The sequence below is a fragment of the Aspergillus versicolor genome, assembly GCF_001890125.1.
Source record: "Aspergillus versicolor CBS 583.65 unplaced genomic scaffold ASPVEscaffold_5, whole genome shotgun sequence".
Lineage (NCBI taxonomy): Eukaryota > Fungi > Ascomycota > Eurotiomycetes > Eurotiales > Aspergillaceae > Aspergillus > Aspergillus versicolor.
Window position 1 is genome coordinate 438,482 of NW_024467528.1, and position 15,123 is coordinate 453,604.

General features: G+C 51.7%; 6 protein-coding genes across 6 annotated transcripts; 4 read left to right on the forward strand and 2 right to left on the reverse strand.

Annotated features, from left to right (window-relative positions):
- Positions 1–1,356: 1,356 nt before the first annotated feature.
- On the forward strand, positions 1,357–2,331 carry ASPVEDRAFT_52935 (putative cyclin; the record flags this gene model as incomplete). Its single annotated transcript, XM_040814720.1, has 2 exons — positions 1,357–1,614; positions 1,690–2,331. 2 exons carry the CDS (start codon positions 1,357–1,359, stop codon positions 2,329–2,331), a joined length of 900 nt encoding a protein of 299 aa, XP_040667958.1.
- A 483-nt stretch (positions 2,332–2,814) lies between these two features.
- On the forward strand, positions 2,815–5,378 carry ASPVEDRAFT_132926 (ATG3/ATG10 family protein; the record flags this gene model as incomplete). Its single annotated transcript, XM_040806974.1, has 5 exons — positions 2,815–3,428; positions 3,489–4,047; positions 4,100–4,159; positions 4,310–4,423; positions 4,551–5,378. Coding segments are annotated over 5 exons (2,175 nt in total), but the record flags the coding sequence as incomplete, so codon positions are not given.
- A 1,370-nt stretch (positions 5,379–6,748) lies between these two features.
- Positions 6,749–8,317, forward strand: ASPVEDRAFT_41683 (uncharacterized protein). Its single transcript, XM_040812404.1, has one exon. The coding sequence runs from the start codon at positions 6,896–6,898 to the stop codon at positions 8,132–8,134; it is 1,239 nt and encodes a 412-aa protein (XP_040667960.1). The 5' UTR covers positions 6,749–6,895; the 3' UTR covers positions 8,135–8,317.
- A 517-nt stretch (positions 8,318–8,834) lies between these two features.
- ASPVEDRAFT_28804 (putative cell wall protein) lies at positions 8,835–9,533 on the forward strand (the record flags this gene model as incomplete). Its single annotated transcript, XM_040810155.1, has 1 exon — positions 8,835–9,533. The coding sequence occupies one exon, from the start codon at positions 8,835–8,837 to the stop codon at positions 9,531–9,533; it is 699 nt and encodes a 232-aa protein (XP_040667961.1).
- Positions 9,534–10,155: 622 nt separating this feature from the next.
- ASPVEDRAFT_41685 (dolichyl-phosphate beta-glucosyltransferase) lies at positions 10,156–11,945 on the reverse strand. The gene is made up of 3 exons (XM_040812405.1): positions 11,500–11,945; positions 10,680–11,447; positions 10,156–10,603 (listed from the first exon to the last, which is right to left on the reverse strand). Exons 1-3 carry the CDS (start codon positions 11,614–11,616, stop codon positions 10,259–10,261), a joined length of 1,230 nt encoding a protein of 409 aa, XP_040667962.1. The 5' UTR covers positions 11,617–11,945; the 3' UTR covers positions 10,156–10,258.
- Positions 11,946–12,077: 132 nt separating this feature from the next.
- Positions 12,078–14,772, reverse strand: ASPVEDRAFT_41686 (uncharacterized protein). The gene is made up of 2 exons (XM_040812406.1): positions 12,671–14,772; positions 12,078–12,623 (listed from the first exon to the last, which is right to left on the reverse strand). The coding sequence occupies exons 1-2, from the start codon at positions 14,759–14,761 to the stop codon at positions 12,468–12,470; spliced, it is 2,247 nt and encodes a 748-aa protein (XP_040667963.1). The 5' UTR covers positions 14,762–14,772; the 3' UTR covers positions 12,078–12,467.
- Positions 14,773–15,123: the final 351 nt, after the last annotated feature.

The following is a 15,123-nucleotide window of genomic DNA, read 5'->3' on the forward strand; positions in this document are numbered from 1 at the left end:
GCGTGGGTTCCGCGAGCATAGTTAGGCTTGACCTTGGCTGGCGCGCGGGGCAAGGAGACAGGTCTGGAATGGATAAGGAATGTTCTCAGTCACCACACCTGAGCGAGAGCTGGAATGCCACGTCGGTAGGGATGGGATGTCCAAGTTCCAACCCAATGCCGAGTCACGCACTCGGGAAGGCGAGTCGATGGAAAGGGGCAACGACAGTTCAGCAGCTCCAAGACAAGTCCTGGAGTTAGCAGTCGGCTGTCTTGCTGCGACGCAGGCTGATAAGGGTCGCAGGCGATATGACGGGACCCTTCGAAACACGGCTAAGCTCGAAGAGAGATTTCAGTTTCAAGTGTCCCCCGTCCAGGCCCTCTAGGGAGAAAAGGAGCTGCGATCGCAGGCAATAATGAAACCACGCCAAGCAATCAAATAACGGGCGTTGTTGATCCACACGTGCTCCCGCGAGATGCACGATCACGAAATCGTCGGTGTTGAAGCTATTCGACTGGTTGTTAGATGTAAGACAGAAGGCGACCAAACTGAGGTTAGTTCAAAGAGTAGTTGAGACAGCTTTCAAGTTTTAGGTGGTTTAATATGGCGAGGTTGGGATATATCTTTGAAAATGCGGTGGCTGAACCAACCCGTTGCTCCACTGAGTGCTGGGGCAACACGCCACAGAGTAGCCTCTGCAACGGCAGCTTATTATTGGGGGATGGGAAAGAGTCAGGACGTCGCTGATTTCGTTACTGTTTCGAATCCAAACCGGCTCGTCATAATTGCGGACTGTATATTTGAAACGACGTATAATTGTGGCTCTGGGGAACGAACGGGCCATCCGATACGCACCCCAGGTTCGGAGTATAGAACTGACTTATTCAAGCTTCAGCATACCAACATACTCAGACATATTCGGTCATGTAGACCCCAATTTATATGAGAATACCAGCCCTTTCAACTATAATAACCACTGCTGAGTTTGTCTGAAGTTATCCATGATTGCTCTACACAAATATATATTGCCGGATGGGACATCATCACTGCAGACACTGGTCACCAACAATAAGGTTCTGTAGGATCCTGTCATCGGTGGGAATGATTGGCTCTGCAGCTTATTGCATCTCCATATGACTCCCGTCTGTCATCAATGCAGGCAGGAATGCTCCATTCCAAATGATTTTCGTCATCTGGAAGCTCTGGACATGATTCCAAAGGCGGTGTGCAGCACAACCGGCGATCGGGATGGCCAAGGAAAGTCGATATTCACAACGAGCAACGACCCCGTCGAGTTGGATGACTCTCAACCTCGAAACAGGAATGTCGGACTGAAGTGGCCCCGCGTGAGCTCCCTGCACTCTAATACTGTCGAAAATGCCTCGAGATATCGCTGGGTTGAAGTATTTATCCAATGCGCTTGCGACTGCAGAACAATTGACCAACTCCTCCTCGGCCATCGATGGAGTTCCAAGTGATCTGGAGACGTCCATTCGTTTTGCTGGCACTCAGCTTACCCAGGCGGCTGGTGTTTTGCTGCGACTATCCCAAGATATCATAGCCCAGGCTATCGTGACCTTTACGCGCTTTTGGTTAGGACAAGATGGAGGAAGTCTCCGGATATACTCCGCAAAGGTCTATATTCCCATATTCCGGTCTAAGTTCCGTGAATCGATAAGGGATCGCTGCTAACTGTCATTGTCCAAGTAGGATGTCTCTGCCGCCGCTCTCTACATGACCGCTAAGCTGTCATTTCAACCAACCTCCCCGCGATCCGTTCTGAACGTCTACACATTTCTCTTATCTCGAGAGGCATCGCCGCTTTGGTTCGTAAATCCAAAAGGAACGCCCGATAAAGCAGTGCCCGAATATTACCACCTCACAGAGGGTGGCTACCAGGCCCAGCGCCTAATCCTCCTACGCATCGAGTCGGTCATTCTACGCACATTGGGATTCAATACTCATGTGGCTTTACCACACACAATCACCCTGACATACCTCCAAACACTAGGCGTCTCGTCGGCTGCGGTTGCAAAAAGAGCTTTTGAGCATCTCAACTCAGGCCTTATCTCTCCGCAGCTTCTCTATGTTACACATCAACCGAATGCTCTTGCGGTAGCCTCCATCTACCTAGCGGCTCGAGAGACAGGAGTCAAACTCGTCGATGGAGACTGGTGGGAGGTGTTCGATGTGGACCGGGAGGACCTTGGGTTTTTGGTAGTCGCAATGCAAAGTATGGAGGGGTTTGCACGGGCGGAAATCGAGAAGTGGAAGGGTCGCCTTCTTCCCTTGGATATCGAACAGGTTGATGCGGAGATTGAGCGGAGACAAATGCTGGAAGCTGGAGAGTGAAGTGGACGGGCCTACTGCATAATTAAATCTTCATCTAGCCCAAGGCCTGCGATAGCCTCTGCCTTAGGCAACCAATCGCATCTTCAAGAGCGGACGGCGGCAGGAACCAACACAAGCTCGGACAGATATCCGGAAAGAGTCTATGCACCTGCATGGCTATGAGATAGGCTCTGGACGACGAAACCGCGCCGGGGTTTGAAACCGAGTCGATAACACTCTATATGTATATACTAGCAATGTGACATCTAGACAAACCGCCTCGGTTCAAGACAGACGGGCAGAAACAAATCAAGTCAGCTGTGACTCACATAACATATAATGGACTGATATCTGACTCAAAAAGAGCACATGTGCTGGTTGTTGTGAAGTTTAGCCTCAGGCACATGATCCTGAATGAATGATGATGTACCCCGCGTGGCCCAGGCAGTCAATCGACTCCGACCGCCACATTACTGATAAGCGTCCCTCTTCTGTAACTCCCTGCTACTACAACATCCATCTCTGAACATACACCATAGCACTTATACAGTTTCTATTTACCAAGTCCTAGAAGGCAAACTCAAAGCCCAAAAGATGAATATCCTCCAGTCAACCATATCGACTTGGCGAGACCGCCTCGCCCCGGTCTCTCGAACCTCCACCTTTCGTACCTCCGGGCAGATCACGCCCGAAGAGTTCGTCCTCGCCGGCGACTACCTCGTCTACAAGTTCCCATCTTGGTCATGGGCAGATGCCTCATCACCGTCAAAGCGAGTCTCGTATCTCCCCGCCGGAAAACAGTTCTTGGTGACGCGCGGGGTGCCTTGTCACCGGCGGTTGAACGATAACTTTGCGGGCGATGCGAATTTTGATGATGAGGTCGTCCGGGATTATCTATCTGGTGGAGCAGGGGATGCAGAAGGCGGTGATGATGATGGCTGGCTGCGGACAGGTGGTGGCGGAGAGCGTCATGAGAGTACAATCCGGGATGTGAGGACGGTGGATGAATCGGGGAAGGAAGAAGCGGAGGAAGAGGAGGAGGAGATCCCCGATATGGAAGATGATGATGACGAGGAGGCTATTATCCGTGAGCCTGTAGGAAAGTCAAGTACGACGCAGTATGTTGTTTCATTTTCCTCCTTTCTGCTTAAGCGTGGTGTCTAACAAGATATATAAAGGCCAACTCGGACATACAACCTCTACATCACGTACGCCAACTTCTACCGGACTCCTCGTCTCTACCTTTCAGGATACCTTTCTGCATCTGAACCGCTCCCTCCACACCTCATGATGGAGGACATAGTCGGTGACTACAAGGACAAAACCGTGACCCTTGAGGACTTCCCTTGGTTCGACGGAAATATGAAGATGGCAAGCGTGCACCCCTGCCGCCACGCCTCAGTTATGAAGACACTATTAGACCGTGCCGATGCAGCTCTGAAGCTTCGTCTCGAGAAGCTCAAGCAAGCGGCCGGGTCCTCTTCACCACAAGAGAAGGCCAAGCTCGCTCAGCCAGAGAGCGGGCTGGAAGGTCTTGTTGACGACATCAAAGGACTCTCGTTGGCCGACGCTCAGAAACAGGGCGACAAGACCGCACAGACAGGTGGAGAGGAATGGGAAGTTCTGCAGCATGATGACGATGACCAGATTGCGATTCGCGTTGATCAGTATCTGGTCGTGTTCTTGAAGTTCATTGCCAGTGTGACGCCGGGTATCGAGCATGATTTCACCATGGGAGTCTAGTCTAAACCCTGCTTTTCTTTATAGAATGGGATACTCAACGGTCGAGGCCTACTCACTTTCTGGAGTTCATGACTTTATATTCTCATTTCACTCGATCTGGGCGTTAGTTTCAGGATGATATGATATGATTGATATGACCAACGAAGATGAATGGAATAGTACTTTAATAAAATGAATTGTTGCCGTAAGATAAGTACGGAGTAACCGGAGTATATGGACTCGTATTGCGAACATACCATCCTTTCTATTTAGGTAGCCGTCTCCGTGCTCTGGGTCCTGTTTGTTTCGAGCTCTCCGTGTCATACAATATAGTGGTCAGTGGTGGCCTGATCGGCAAACCGACTCATTGTTGCCTCTTGCCGAGACCAAAGTGTCAGGGAATAAGTGGAGCCATCTACTCAGGTCCATATCTTTTTTCAGGGCTTTCGTTTGGTTGTATGATGGTAAATGTTTATATCATCCCATACACCCGTCTTTAAATATGAGATCTCGACCAGCACCAACCTTGTTATGTTTCGTCACCAGAATATCAACTCCTACATTTTATCTCACCCTTCAATTACTTCTCGCAAATGACAACAAAGCCATCGCCTTTCCTCCGCTTGCCACCAGAACTCCGCCTCCAGATCTACGAGTACATCCTCGACATCCCAACTCCCTACACAAGCCTAACCGAGCACAAGAAACCCCTGATAGTGATTAACGACACCGGGAACAAATTCACCAGCCGCTCAATCTACCGCTCTCTTCAATTCTCCCCCAAATGGGTTGGGATTCGCAATGATGACCTCTCCCTCCTCTCCGTCAACCGCCAAATCCACGCGGAGGTCGAAAACTTTCTCTACACTTCTCACACCCTATTCTTCCTCAACGGATTCGACCTCGACAACCTAGGCGACTTCCTCGACACACTCAGTCCCACCGCTCGTCGGTGCACGCGGTCGATCGGGTTCGAGGTGTATCTATTCGTCCATAATAGCAACACCTCCGGGAGCATCCCGAAACGGAGTTTCCAGCAGTACGAGAGCGCCGCGAAGGTGATGAGGGAGAGGCTGCCGAATCTCAAGGGCGTGGTGTTTTATATGGATCCCTGGTTTTCAGCCTGTTGTGACAATGCAGTTTTTGGGCCTTGGTGTGATGAGCGGAGCGTTTTGGCGCGGGGGGTGGGGTTTCTGGTCCGGGCTTTTGGGGGGGTTAAGGTGAAGGGGGATTTGGAGGTGGAGATGGACCTGGACTTCTTGCCGGCGACGATGAGGTTACCTGGGCTTGAGAAGGGTGCTCATGCATATGATACTGGCCCAAAGAGCTTGGTTGGAGTCAGGTGATGGGGATGGACTGTGGTGAGTCCCTGTTGGCGATATGTATAGATGCTCTTTCTAACCGCTCTAGGAGAACAATATTATCTGCCACTGCACAACTTGGCCAACTCAAAATGAAAAAAAAAGAAAAAAAAAAAAACCCGTTCCCTATTGGAGCTTTTTTCCCGGAGCGAGAGAAAGAGCGAAGCACGATAATCGACGGATCGGTTTCAGTGGCTAGAGCTGAGACGCACAAGCTGCAGAATGACGTCTCGAGATTGGCTTTGGGAAGCCGCTGATATGTACGTCGCCGACTATGGAAAACTCGATGCCGACACAATACCCCACAGCTCCATTTGTATGCCACTCTTATGGATCCTTTGCACCGGAAGCGTCTCCTCAAAGTGGTTTGCGGAGGAAGCGAGGAGCGTCTTTAACCGGATGTGGGGGTGCTGCAGTGGACGATTATCACGCGATGGGATGACAGAAGAATGATATAGTGGAGGGACCGGCGTGAGCCATCTCTTGCTCACGGGGTATTATATAGCAGGCGACAGGAAACGGTGGGCATTTGTGCAATATTTGAGAATCTACAGTTCACCTCTGACTTGTAGACCAGGCTGTGCTTAGAAATCGTCGCGGGGCAGCCTGTTAAGAAGTAAATCTAATCCAGGATCCACGGATATGTCCGTTGAGGTGCCTAGATAGCTCAGTTCCTGCGAAGATCTACGGGATGCTTTGCATCGACTCCATCGAGCACATATGCTTGTTGTGGGCAGTATCTCACATAACGTCATGGGTGGGCTGTGATCGGCCGACTCCGGAGAGAAATCGCGCTCCAAGACGCGAATACTGATTCCTGACCATTTTTAGTCTTCTGTATGACTTCGAGACGATGGTATATAACGTCTCCAGGTCCCTCATTGCAACCCCGTCATTGATCGCTCTTGGTCGCTGATTCAGTGCTAGAGTGCAACCTCGGCCTCAACACCGATTACGCTGCATCCAATCTCCATCTGCTCTCCATCTCCACAACAGCAAATTTCCACATTGGATTTGGGTTTGGCATCAGTCCTGACTTACTAACAAGTCTTGAGAGGCGACAAGTTGTGTCTAAAGTGGGTTGCGTGTTTTCTGCCTGATTGTTGCTTGAATACTCCCCTATCATGTCGTGATCCAAGTCTCTGCAGTGAAGCGCATTCGCCGCCCACTTGTCCATCACTGTGTGGCTGGCTTGCGCAAGACACTTCACCTTGACCACTTTTTGTCCCCTCGGCGGCACGTTGGTTCCTGGTGATTGATCCACGGTTCCATAGATTCCTCGAGCTGGGGAATACCCAGCGTCTCCACAGTCAATCGTTGCTGTTCTTATCGACGTGAACTGACTCCCGTTGCAGCAGCACCTGAAAACCCACGTTCAGCCAAATCCCCCCCCATCCCTTTATGAGGGGCAGACAGAACCCCTTGGCCTGTTTCAGTCTACGAGCCTCTTGACTCTATCTCCACCTAGTACCCGACCCTGTCTTGCTTGAGCGCAAACAGTCATGAAGTCAGCGACCTCCACCAAGACGCCTAATGGCCATGGCAGCCTTTACAAGGAGGTGCGCTTCTCCCCCACGAGCACCCCGATCAAACGCTCGCATTCGGTGCCAAACAACAACCACTCCACATTGAATTCCGATCCCACGCACTCCTTCCAGATGGCCAAGGAAGGAAGTGTCTCCTTGGCCATCGGCTATCTAGAACAATCGCGGTCACTTCTCGATCGCCAAAGGATAAACTTCGATCGCGAGCGGATTCTCTTCGCTGAAGAAAGACAACTGTGGGAGAAAGAGCGGGCGTTGCTGAAATTAAGGATAACTGAGCTTGAGTCGTTGCTGGGGAGTAGGGGTGTCGCAACCACATCTGCGACCGGTGGACTACCTTTCGCTGGCCTTCCTTCAATCTCTCCTTCGCAGGTGTGGGAGGGGTCGAGCCCCCTCAGCCGGCCCACAAGGGTCTTCCCCGACGAGGAGAAACCAAACGGCCACCTGCACCTGCCTTTGCCAGAGCAAGGGGGAAACTCTGCACTGCCCGCACCGTCCCTCGATGCAGCGCTCTCGCCCAAGTCTCATGCAACCGAATCGTCGGCGAGTGTTCCGGTGCCGATAGAGAAGCTTGACAGCAAGCTCGACGGCATCACACTCAAATCATCCGCCCTCCACCCAGATGTCGTCGCTCGCGTTATGACACCGCCTTCGCCATCATCCCGAGAACCATCGCCTACATCCCTCTCGCAAGAGAAGTTGCCGTCAGAACGCCGAAACAGCGTAAAGATGAAACTGTCTGACCTGGCCCACTTGGGTCCCCCGGAAACGAACCTCGTGAGGGATGCAGGACACACCCCTATGGTTGTCATCGATCGGGACGTGGACACTGCGCAGGGATCGCCAGGCGAAGCAGAAGCACCCTTGGGGGAAGAAGAACAACCCCTTACTCCCCCCATAAGCCGAGTTCGGCAGCCTGCAGAGCGCTCTGATTCATATTTCGACGGCGTGACAGACCTTCCAGATGACCCGGCCCTGAAGGGGCCACTATCCCTAGTCAATGAGAAGGGACATGACGATGACTTTTTGCAAGAGGTGGACATGAAACTCCTCGGCCAGGCAAAGCAAATCCTAGGCCACAAGAATGAGGAGAACGAGGATGAAACGAACAAGCCCTCTAGTCAGGGCGAAGAGGTCCCTGAAATTAAGTTCAAGAACTCGACCAATTTTGGCACTGCATTTGGAAGGTCTATCTAAGAAAAGATTTTTTTCCCTATACTCTGTACAGCTGAATGGGTTTATTTTCTATACTTGTGTTTCTTTCACCAAACTGGACTGTTTTGACATGGATACCATAAACTAGCGAATGATGACCCCATCACTGGGAACGATTGTATGTACATGCGCAAATAAACGACGCCATTGTTGATATGTCTCCTCTTCCTGGTTCGTTCGCTCTTCTTGATTGCACTTGCTCCTCCAGCTCGCAGTCCTAGACATCAGCCACCCCCCTTGCATCTGTCTCAGCCCCCATTACTATTATCTGACCTGTATGCAGAACAAGGGCAACGCCTTGAACTCGCTCATCACCACCATCCATCTCGAGGAGTCTGGGCCCTGTATCCGTCCCTATGGGAACACTACCAAGGCCTTGGAAAGGGCCCACTGCCCTTGGGCCACCCTTCTAGCCCTTCAAGCCCTCCAAGCCCTCCAAGCCCCTCAAATCAATACAGTACACAATGGGCTTGGGAATCTGAGATATAAAAGGAGGCGACTATCATGTCTCCGTAGCTACCTACCCATCTGTCAATCACATTCTCTCTACACTCTTTTGACTAAGTTCCTAGAGTTACCAACTCAAGCCACTCATTCAACAACCCATCTATCCAGCCATTCTTTGATACTGTCTATCTATACGTTGCTGTATACTTATACCATACTACACTACCGCGTCAAAATGCCCAGCGTAACCCTCAAAACCCTGCCAGCCGTTCTGGCCCTCCTCCTCCTCGCCTCCCCAGCAACGGTTCTCTCCGCACCAGTCAACACCATCAACCGGAGACAATCCAACTGGGACGCAAGTGGCGCCACGCACGCAGGCTCAAACATCGACGCCGGAATCCCCGGCGGTCCATCCTACGGAAACAACAACTTTTTCTCAAACGAATACTCCAAGTCCCACGGCTACCCTAACTCTGGAAACCCGTCCAACTCCCAATCCGGGCACACAGAGGCCGGCTCAAACACCAATGTCGGCATCCCTGGCGGTCCCTACGTGAACCTGGGCAACTACTTCGATAACACCTACTCGAAGTCGGAGACATATACCCCTCCTCCGCCCCCTCCTGCTACATCGAACCCGCCTCCTCCTCCCCCGCAGCAAGAAGAGGTCCCAACACCTTCTCAACCGCTGCCCCCGCCACCAACTTCGAACCCTCCCACTGTGAACGAGTACACTCCCATTCCGGTGGTCCCCAGCCCACCTGCAAGCGAGATCCCCGCTCCCCCGGTTGTTCCCCAGGAGCCTGAGGAAGTCGGAGCCTGCACCGTCCCGGAGCTTGAATATGAACCCGAGCCTGAGCCGGTGATCGTCCCTGAACCTGAGTATCCGGCGAGGACCGAGGCGAAGCCTGTGCAGGGGTGTTCATGCGCTTAGGTCAACCCCATTGGATCCGTCCAATTTCCACTGGACCTCGGATTTCCCCGTTTGATTCTACAGGTTAGGTACGGAGTACTTTCCTTACTACTTACTATGTTCTCATGTAAAACTATATACCACAGCCTGGATTGAGGTTCCGTCTTCTGTTAGTTAGTCAGGCTTGTGGGATCCATTTTATGTATTGTAATAAGACAAGTCCTGTTTACGTTCTTGGAGGGAGGTTAGTTATTATTTTTATTCAATTATTGAACAATGATTGAGCAATGTCATTGAATGCTTTCGACTTTACCATTGTCTATTCTTGGAACTATATTTAATCAATATTGCTCACTTCTCAAAGGGCTCGTATTACTAGTTAGGTATACCAAAGTAGGTGCACTTTCCAACTTAGGGCTCCATCGCACCTTCCAGCTTCGTTAGTATCTCTGCAAGGAAAGAGTGAGTGGTGCCTTACTGGAGGGCCCTTCCTATTATAGGTAAGACAATTAGGCACCGTCTGCAACGGGCTGTACCTTCCCAGTGAGTACCTGGGTACCTACCTGCTAGGTGGTGAATATCTATATACCCAGGATTAGGCAGGCGCGATGGACCCGCCAGGCTGAGCACTTTAGGAAGACACGATAGAATGGGAAATGCCCGAGAATATATTGCTTAGCTTACTGTAATGTAATGCACCTTATACTCCGTATCATATCAAACAAGAACTATCGTGCTGTACTAAATCACTTCCGTCTATAAACCCCCAACGACCATGCAGCCCTCAGAACTGCCAGGCCCCACGCCATGCCAATGCTATCCCTCAGGACATTCAACTTGCTCCCGCCGACCTCGCGCCAGTGAACGGGGACTTCGGCAACAGGGATGCGCGCAAACTCCGCAAGCATCAACATTTCGACATCGAAGATCCAGCCCTCGGAATGCATGTAGGGAATGATGAAGGGGAGAGAGGCGCGCGAGAAGAGCTTGAACCCGCACTGCGTATCTTTGATCGTGGCGGTTTTTGAGGGTGTTAGGAGCCACAGGATTAGGTGGAATGAGTGCATTAGGAAGTTGCGGAGTTTGGAACGCTGCGGTAGTTAGTTGGTATCAACGGGTGCGTGCAGTCTAAGATTGCTGTAAGCTTTTTTTTGGGGGGCCACATACCTTGACAACGGCTTCACTTCCAACCATGTGAGCGCGAGATCCAACGGCTACACCGCGGCCGGTGGAATCCTCGACATCCTGACAAGCAGTAATAAGCTTCCCCAAGTCCGCAAAATTGGTTGCGCCGTCCGCGTCAGCGAAAACCACATACTGGCCACGAACATGTCGCATCCCGTGAGTGACGGCCCCGCCCTTTCCGCGGTTCTTGGACAGAGTCACTACACGGATTGTTCCGGGCGGAATATGCACTCCCTCTTCGGGCTCGGGTGTCCAGGGACCGGCGTGACCCTTGGGATGCAGCGAGAGCTGATGATCTCGGGCGAAGGAGAACGCCATTTCTTCCGTGCTGTCCGTCGATCCATCCGAGACGATGATAATCTCCCAGCCCTTTCCATGCGGTATCCCGTTCGCCGCGTTGCCGTTTGCACTGCCATTTGCGCGTCCGTTGGCGGCGTTCTTCCGTTGTCGAACGGGCTTCTCGTCGGGTTGGCTGTGGCCCAGTGTTCCGTACATGCGCTCCAGGTAGTTGACAGCCTCTTCTAGCATGCCGCCGAGACGGTCCTTCTCGTTATAGGCTGGGACGACCAGGGACACAAACAACTCGGAATTGTCGATTCCCCGGCCATTCTTTTTGTTGTTTGAGTCTTGCCAGGAGGGTAGCGGCTCAGGCTCCGTGACCGATCCGTCTTTCGAGATAGTGCGGTAGGTCGCTTCTTCCGGGAGGGGACTCCGTGGTACCGGCGCAACTAGGGATAGAAAAACATAGAGCTATCAAACAGAGTCAGCGTGGACTAAGGCCAATTGCCCGAATAGCACATACACAAACAAGCAATCCAACCGCAGTAGCGCCGACGGCGGCAAAGACGATGGAGACAGGGACGCTGGCAAGGAGCTCAGCGCAGTGGACGCAGGTATCGGTCCAAGCTGTTACCGCCATGGTGAAACAATATATGCCAGGCGGATACGGGATCAATTGTAGGTCTGGGTTGACTGAAAAGGTATTGATATCCTAAAGCGATGGAAGTATGCAAGAGTGAGCAGCGATAGCTCTCATGGAATGATCACAGCGCTCCTGGCCAGCCATGCGACAGGAGTTTGCCGGCGGGTAATCAACAAGGCGGTAGTCCGGCAAAGCGTACAATAACCATCATGAACTTGGCCACGAACGAGAGAATGTGAGGAGACAGGATGACGCGCAGAGAGCGAGAGTGGATGCTGGAGAGCAAGTGAGCAGTTAGCTGAGTCTGTCGCCAGCTTGTCCTTTCGGGGTCGGCGGGCCCGCAACGTTCCCCACCGCTGACCTGCTAAGGCCTCACTAAACACCGCCACGCACGCCGCCGGCGTATACTCCGCGTGGCACGTAAGTTAATTACGGAGGACTCTATTATTAATTAATATACGGGCGTAATATATTATTTAATATATACTGGGATATGTGTCCGACTGTAGAATGGTAATGCACATAGAGCGGCCTTATTCTGAATGCAAAGCCCATAGTTAGATGCTAACAAATCAAGCAGAAGGGACAAATGCACACTTGTCCTGCACCTTCGCTGGCCCTTATGGCCTACTTGCCTACATCTAGCCCTCACCGTTTGTGGTGTAGGCTGGATGTACTCAGTTGATATTAATAGAGTACACGCAATCTCTACCCAAGTACTGCGGCTGTTCGACAGACACATTGAATCGTGTATGTGCACCTGAAAATCACCTGCAGAGGCTTGATTGCAATCAGAGAACGTAAGTTCTCGACACTCGAGATAGAATGACGCACAAGCATCAATAATATCAAGTGTCATGAGTGTTCGTGTCAGTGCCGGGTCGCTTTTGCAGACCTTTTCCGTAGAATGGGCTGTGTTTTTGGGCTATTTCGTTCAGTTTCGAGGTAAATTCCGTGGCGGTAAATTTTCGGGAAGTCGTATCGTATGTCATCCAGCGGTCGAACTTCTTACAGTCAGTACACATCTTCCCGGACCATCGGGCGAACTCACCATAGCAAGCCTGACTCCAAACCACAGACATCTATGCATCCGCAAAAGGTCCCGAGACGGTGGTTCGATATTTCGACCATTCTCCGCAGTTGGGGCTCCGACAAAGAAGTCAGCCGGGTATAGATTCTGGCTCCAAATTTGGCCGCGGATTAGGAAGTCCTCGGGAAGCCATCTGTCTTCGTTCGTACTTGGAAACTCCGTTCCTTCAATAAGAGTAAAGTCGGTAAAATGGCGTGTCAGGGTGTTGAGAAATGCGGCCATCTCTTTCCATGGCACTAGAGCTTCAATGCGCTTCATGCTACCGGGAGTCCGGGCTAAGCACCAGAGAAAGGCGAGAGTAGTGTGGAAGGAAGGGTAAATGTTCTTATTGCCGATCTGGTCCAGCATAATCGACAATGTCTGGAATGTTAGACAGGAACTATAGAAAACGCCCGGCGAGATAATCTTGGAATCGCGGAGTGCAAGAAAGTCATCTTCGACGGTCTTAAGATCGCTAACAGGCGTCCAGAATTTGCGGGAGGCAAAATAGATATTGTCCAGGGATATTGACTGCGCAGCGTTGGTGGAAAATTCACCCAACAAAAGCGCATCGGGAGAGGCATATTCGAGCACAGCGGCGAAATTGCAGGACGAAATGTAAACTCCTTGTAGCTTGAAATTGGAACCCATTTCACCTATAGAATGATCCAGGTACGATAGGAAGTCGTCGCATGTGTCCGTGAAAGGCTCGCTCAGTTCATTGGTGTAGAGATGGCGATGTGCTGCCACGAATGTGGTCACCAACAGGTCTGTAAGACGGCGAACAGGTCTCGGGGGTTTCCAAAGTGGATTGAACAACAAAAAGATACTTTCCTTAGAGCCGGCAAATGCGCGTACAGAGACAAGTGACTTTGTATAGTAGAATAGCTGCTGCACAATATCCGGCCAAGCCAGTACCGCAAGATGATGCTGGATTCTGCCGACACCGGGGTTCTTATCGGCGGCTTTGTTATACCAGTACCTAGCGATCCCGACCCAGACAACACGTTCGGGAGAGTTGGATTCTTCGAGGGATAGGCGGTACCTTGAGATGTCGCCGAGACACTCGATCCAATTGTCTTCAAATGCGGGGGCGATCTGTAGCAAAAGAGTCATCGTCGAGTAGGCCAGATGGATGAACATGAGCATGTGTTCTAAGGAGCCGGGAAGCCGATGGCGTAGCACTTCAAACAAAGAACCAATCCCATTGCGCCAAAGCCGAACCGGAATGCGATATTCCACAGCAAGACGCTTAATGTGGGGAGGTTCTTCCGGAGCTTGCGAAGCCTTGAGAAAGTCGATAACCTCAAGGAGTAGGAGTCGATGCACGAAGGTTATTTTGTGAAGCTGTTGAGGCCCCATTTCGTTTTCCGATTGGGACCATGCCTTGGATTGTTGTATACAAGCAGATTCCGCTATGAGTACTCCGCCATAGATGTTGTGAATGTATCTATACTTATTATCTTCTGTTGCGGGGCTTAGTTTAACCTCTGGCTGTAGAATGCAAGATGCTGTACCTCCATCAGCCACATAGTCTCCTCCTTCATGCGACTGCTCCTTGCTCAGACGCTGGGCGGCTTCCTGACCATAGCTCAGGCCTTCTCCCGACTCGCCATATGCCGCCGATAGGGTGCGTATTTCATCTAGGTTCGCGGTTGTGATGATTGGGCGTTGTTTGTCGTGCGAACCAGGGCTCGAGGGTAGTAAGTGGGACTGCGTCCAAGATGAGTGTTCATCGTTGCTTCCTAGGCCCTCTGTCGAGTTGAGGGAATCCCATAGCCGCGACTCGCTGTCACTGGTGCTTGTTTTCCCTGTCCGGTTGTCCGCTGCGTGTTGGCTAACGGGCCGACTGCGCGCAGTTCCTGGACGGGATCCCTGATTATCCCGTCGTGGTTGGCGAAGCTCCTGGAGGTGGATCGGATGTGTAATTTCAGCAACTTTATTACTCGGCGCATCGGAGGCATGGTCGTCAGGAAAATCGCTAGAACCAGCTCGCGCCTTGGAGAGAGAGAAAGTGGTGGACTGTTGTGCGCGATTCGAGGGTGCCGACTCCTCGTCTGACGAAATTACCATGCGCGACCGTCTAACCGATAGGTTAGAAGGCTAATACTACTATCGGTATGAAAGTCCACTCCTCGCGCGGAGCGGAGGCTCGTTGTTACTCACCGAGGCGAGCCGCCCCCCTCTGGGCTTGCACCTGGGGAGTGAATGAAACCGGGTACCATCTGCCTGATCGCGAGATTACGGCGGTTTCCGCTGCCGCGCCGCCGCAGCGGAAGCGCTTCCCTATCTCCGTTCGGATTCCCGTCGCTCATCCTGGATGGAACACGTCATCTGATTTGGTCAGTGATCTGAGTGTTGCGAGTAAGGCAAATGCGAGGCGGAATTCGAAGAGAGAGAGAGAGAGAAAACGCGGGGGAGAGTGGGGTTTGGTC

What these genes read in the sequence shown, in the direction of transcription:
- ASPVEDRAFT_41683 (XM_040812404.1), top strand. Translation starts at nt 6,896, where the DNA reads ATGAAGTCAGCGACCTCCACCAAGACGCCTAATGGCCATGGCAGCCTT.
- ASPVEDRAFT_41685 (XM_040812405.1), bottom strand. Translation starts at nt 11,616, where the DNA reads ATGGCGGTAACAGCTTGGACCGATACCTGCGTCCACTGCGCTGAGCTC. An exon ending in CGGTTGGATTGCTTGTTTGT is followed by an intron (nt 11,448 to 11,499) that starts GTATGTGCTATT and finishes TCTGTTTGATAG; the next exon opens with CTCTATGTTTTTCTATCCCT. An exon ending in GAAGTGAAGCCGTTGTCAAG is followed by an intron (nt 10,604 to 10,679) that starts GTATGTGGCCCC and finishes TAACTACCGCAG; the next exon opens with CGTTCCAAACTCCGCAACTT.
- ASPVEDRAFT_41686 (XM_040812406.1), bottom strand. Translation starts at nt 14,761, where the DNA reads ATGGTAATTTCGTCAGACGAGGAGTCGGCACCCTCGAATCGCGCACAA. An exon ending in TTGGAGTCAGGCTTGCTATG is followed by an intron (nt 12,624 to 12,670) that starts GTGAGTTCGCCC and finishes GACTGTAAGAAG; the next exon opens with TTCGACCGCTGGATGACATA.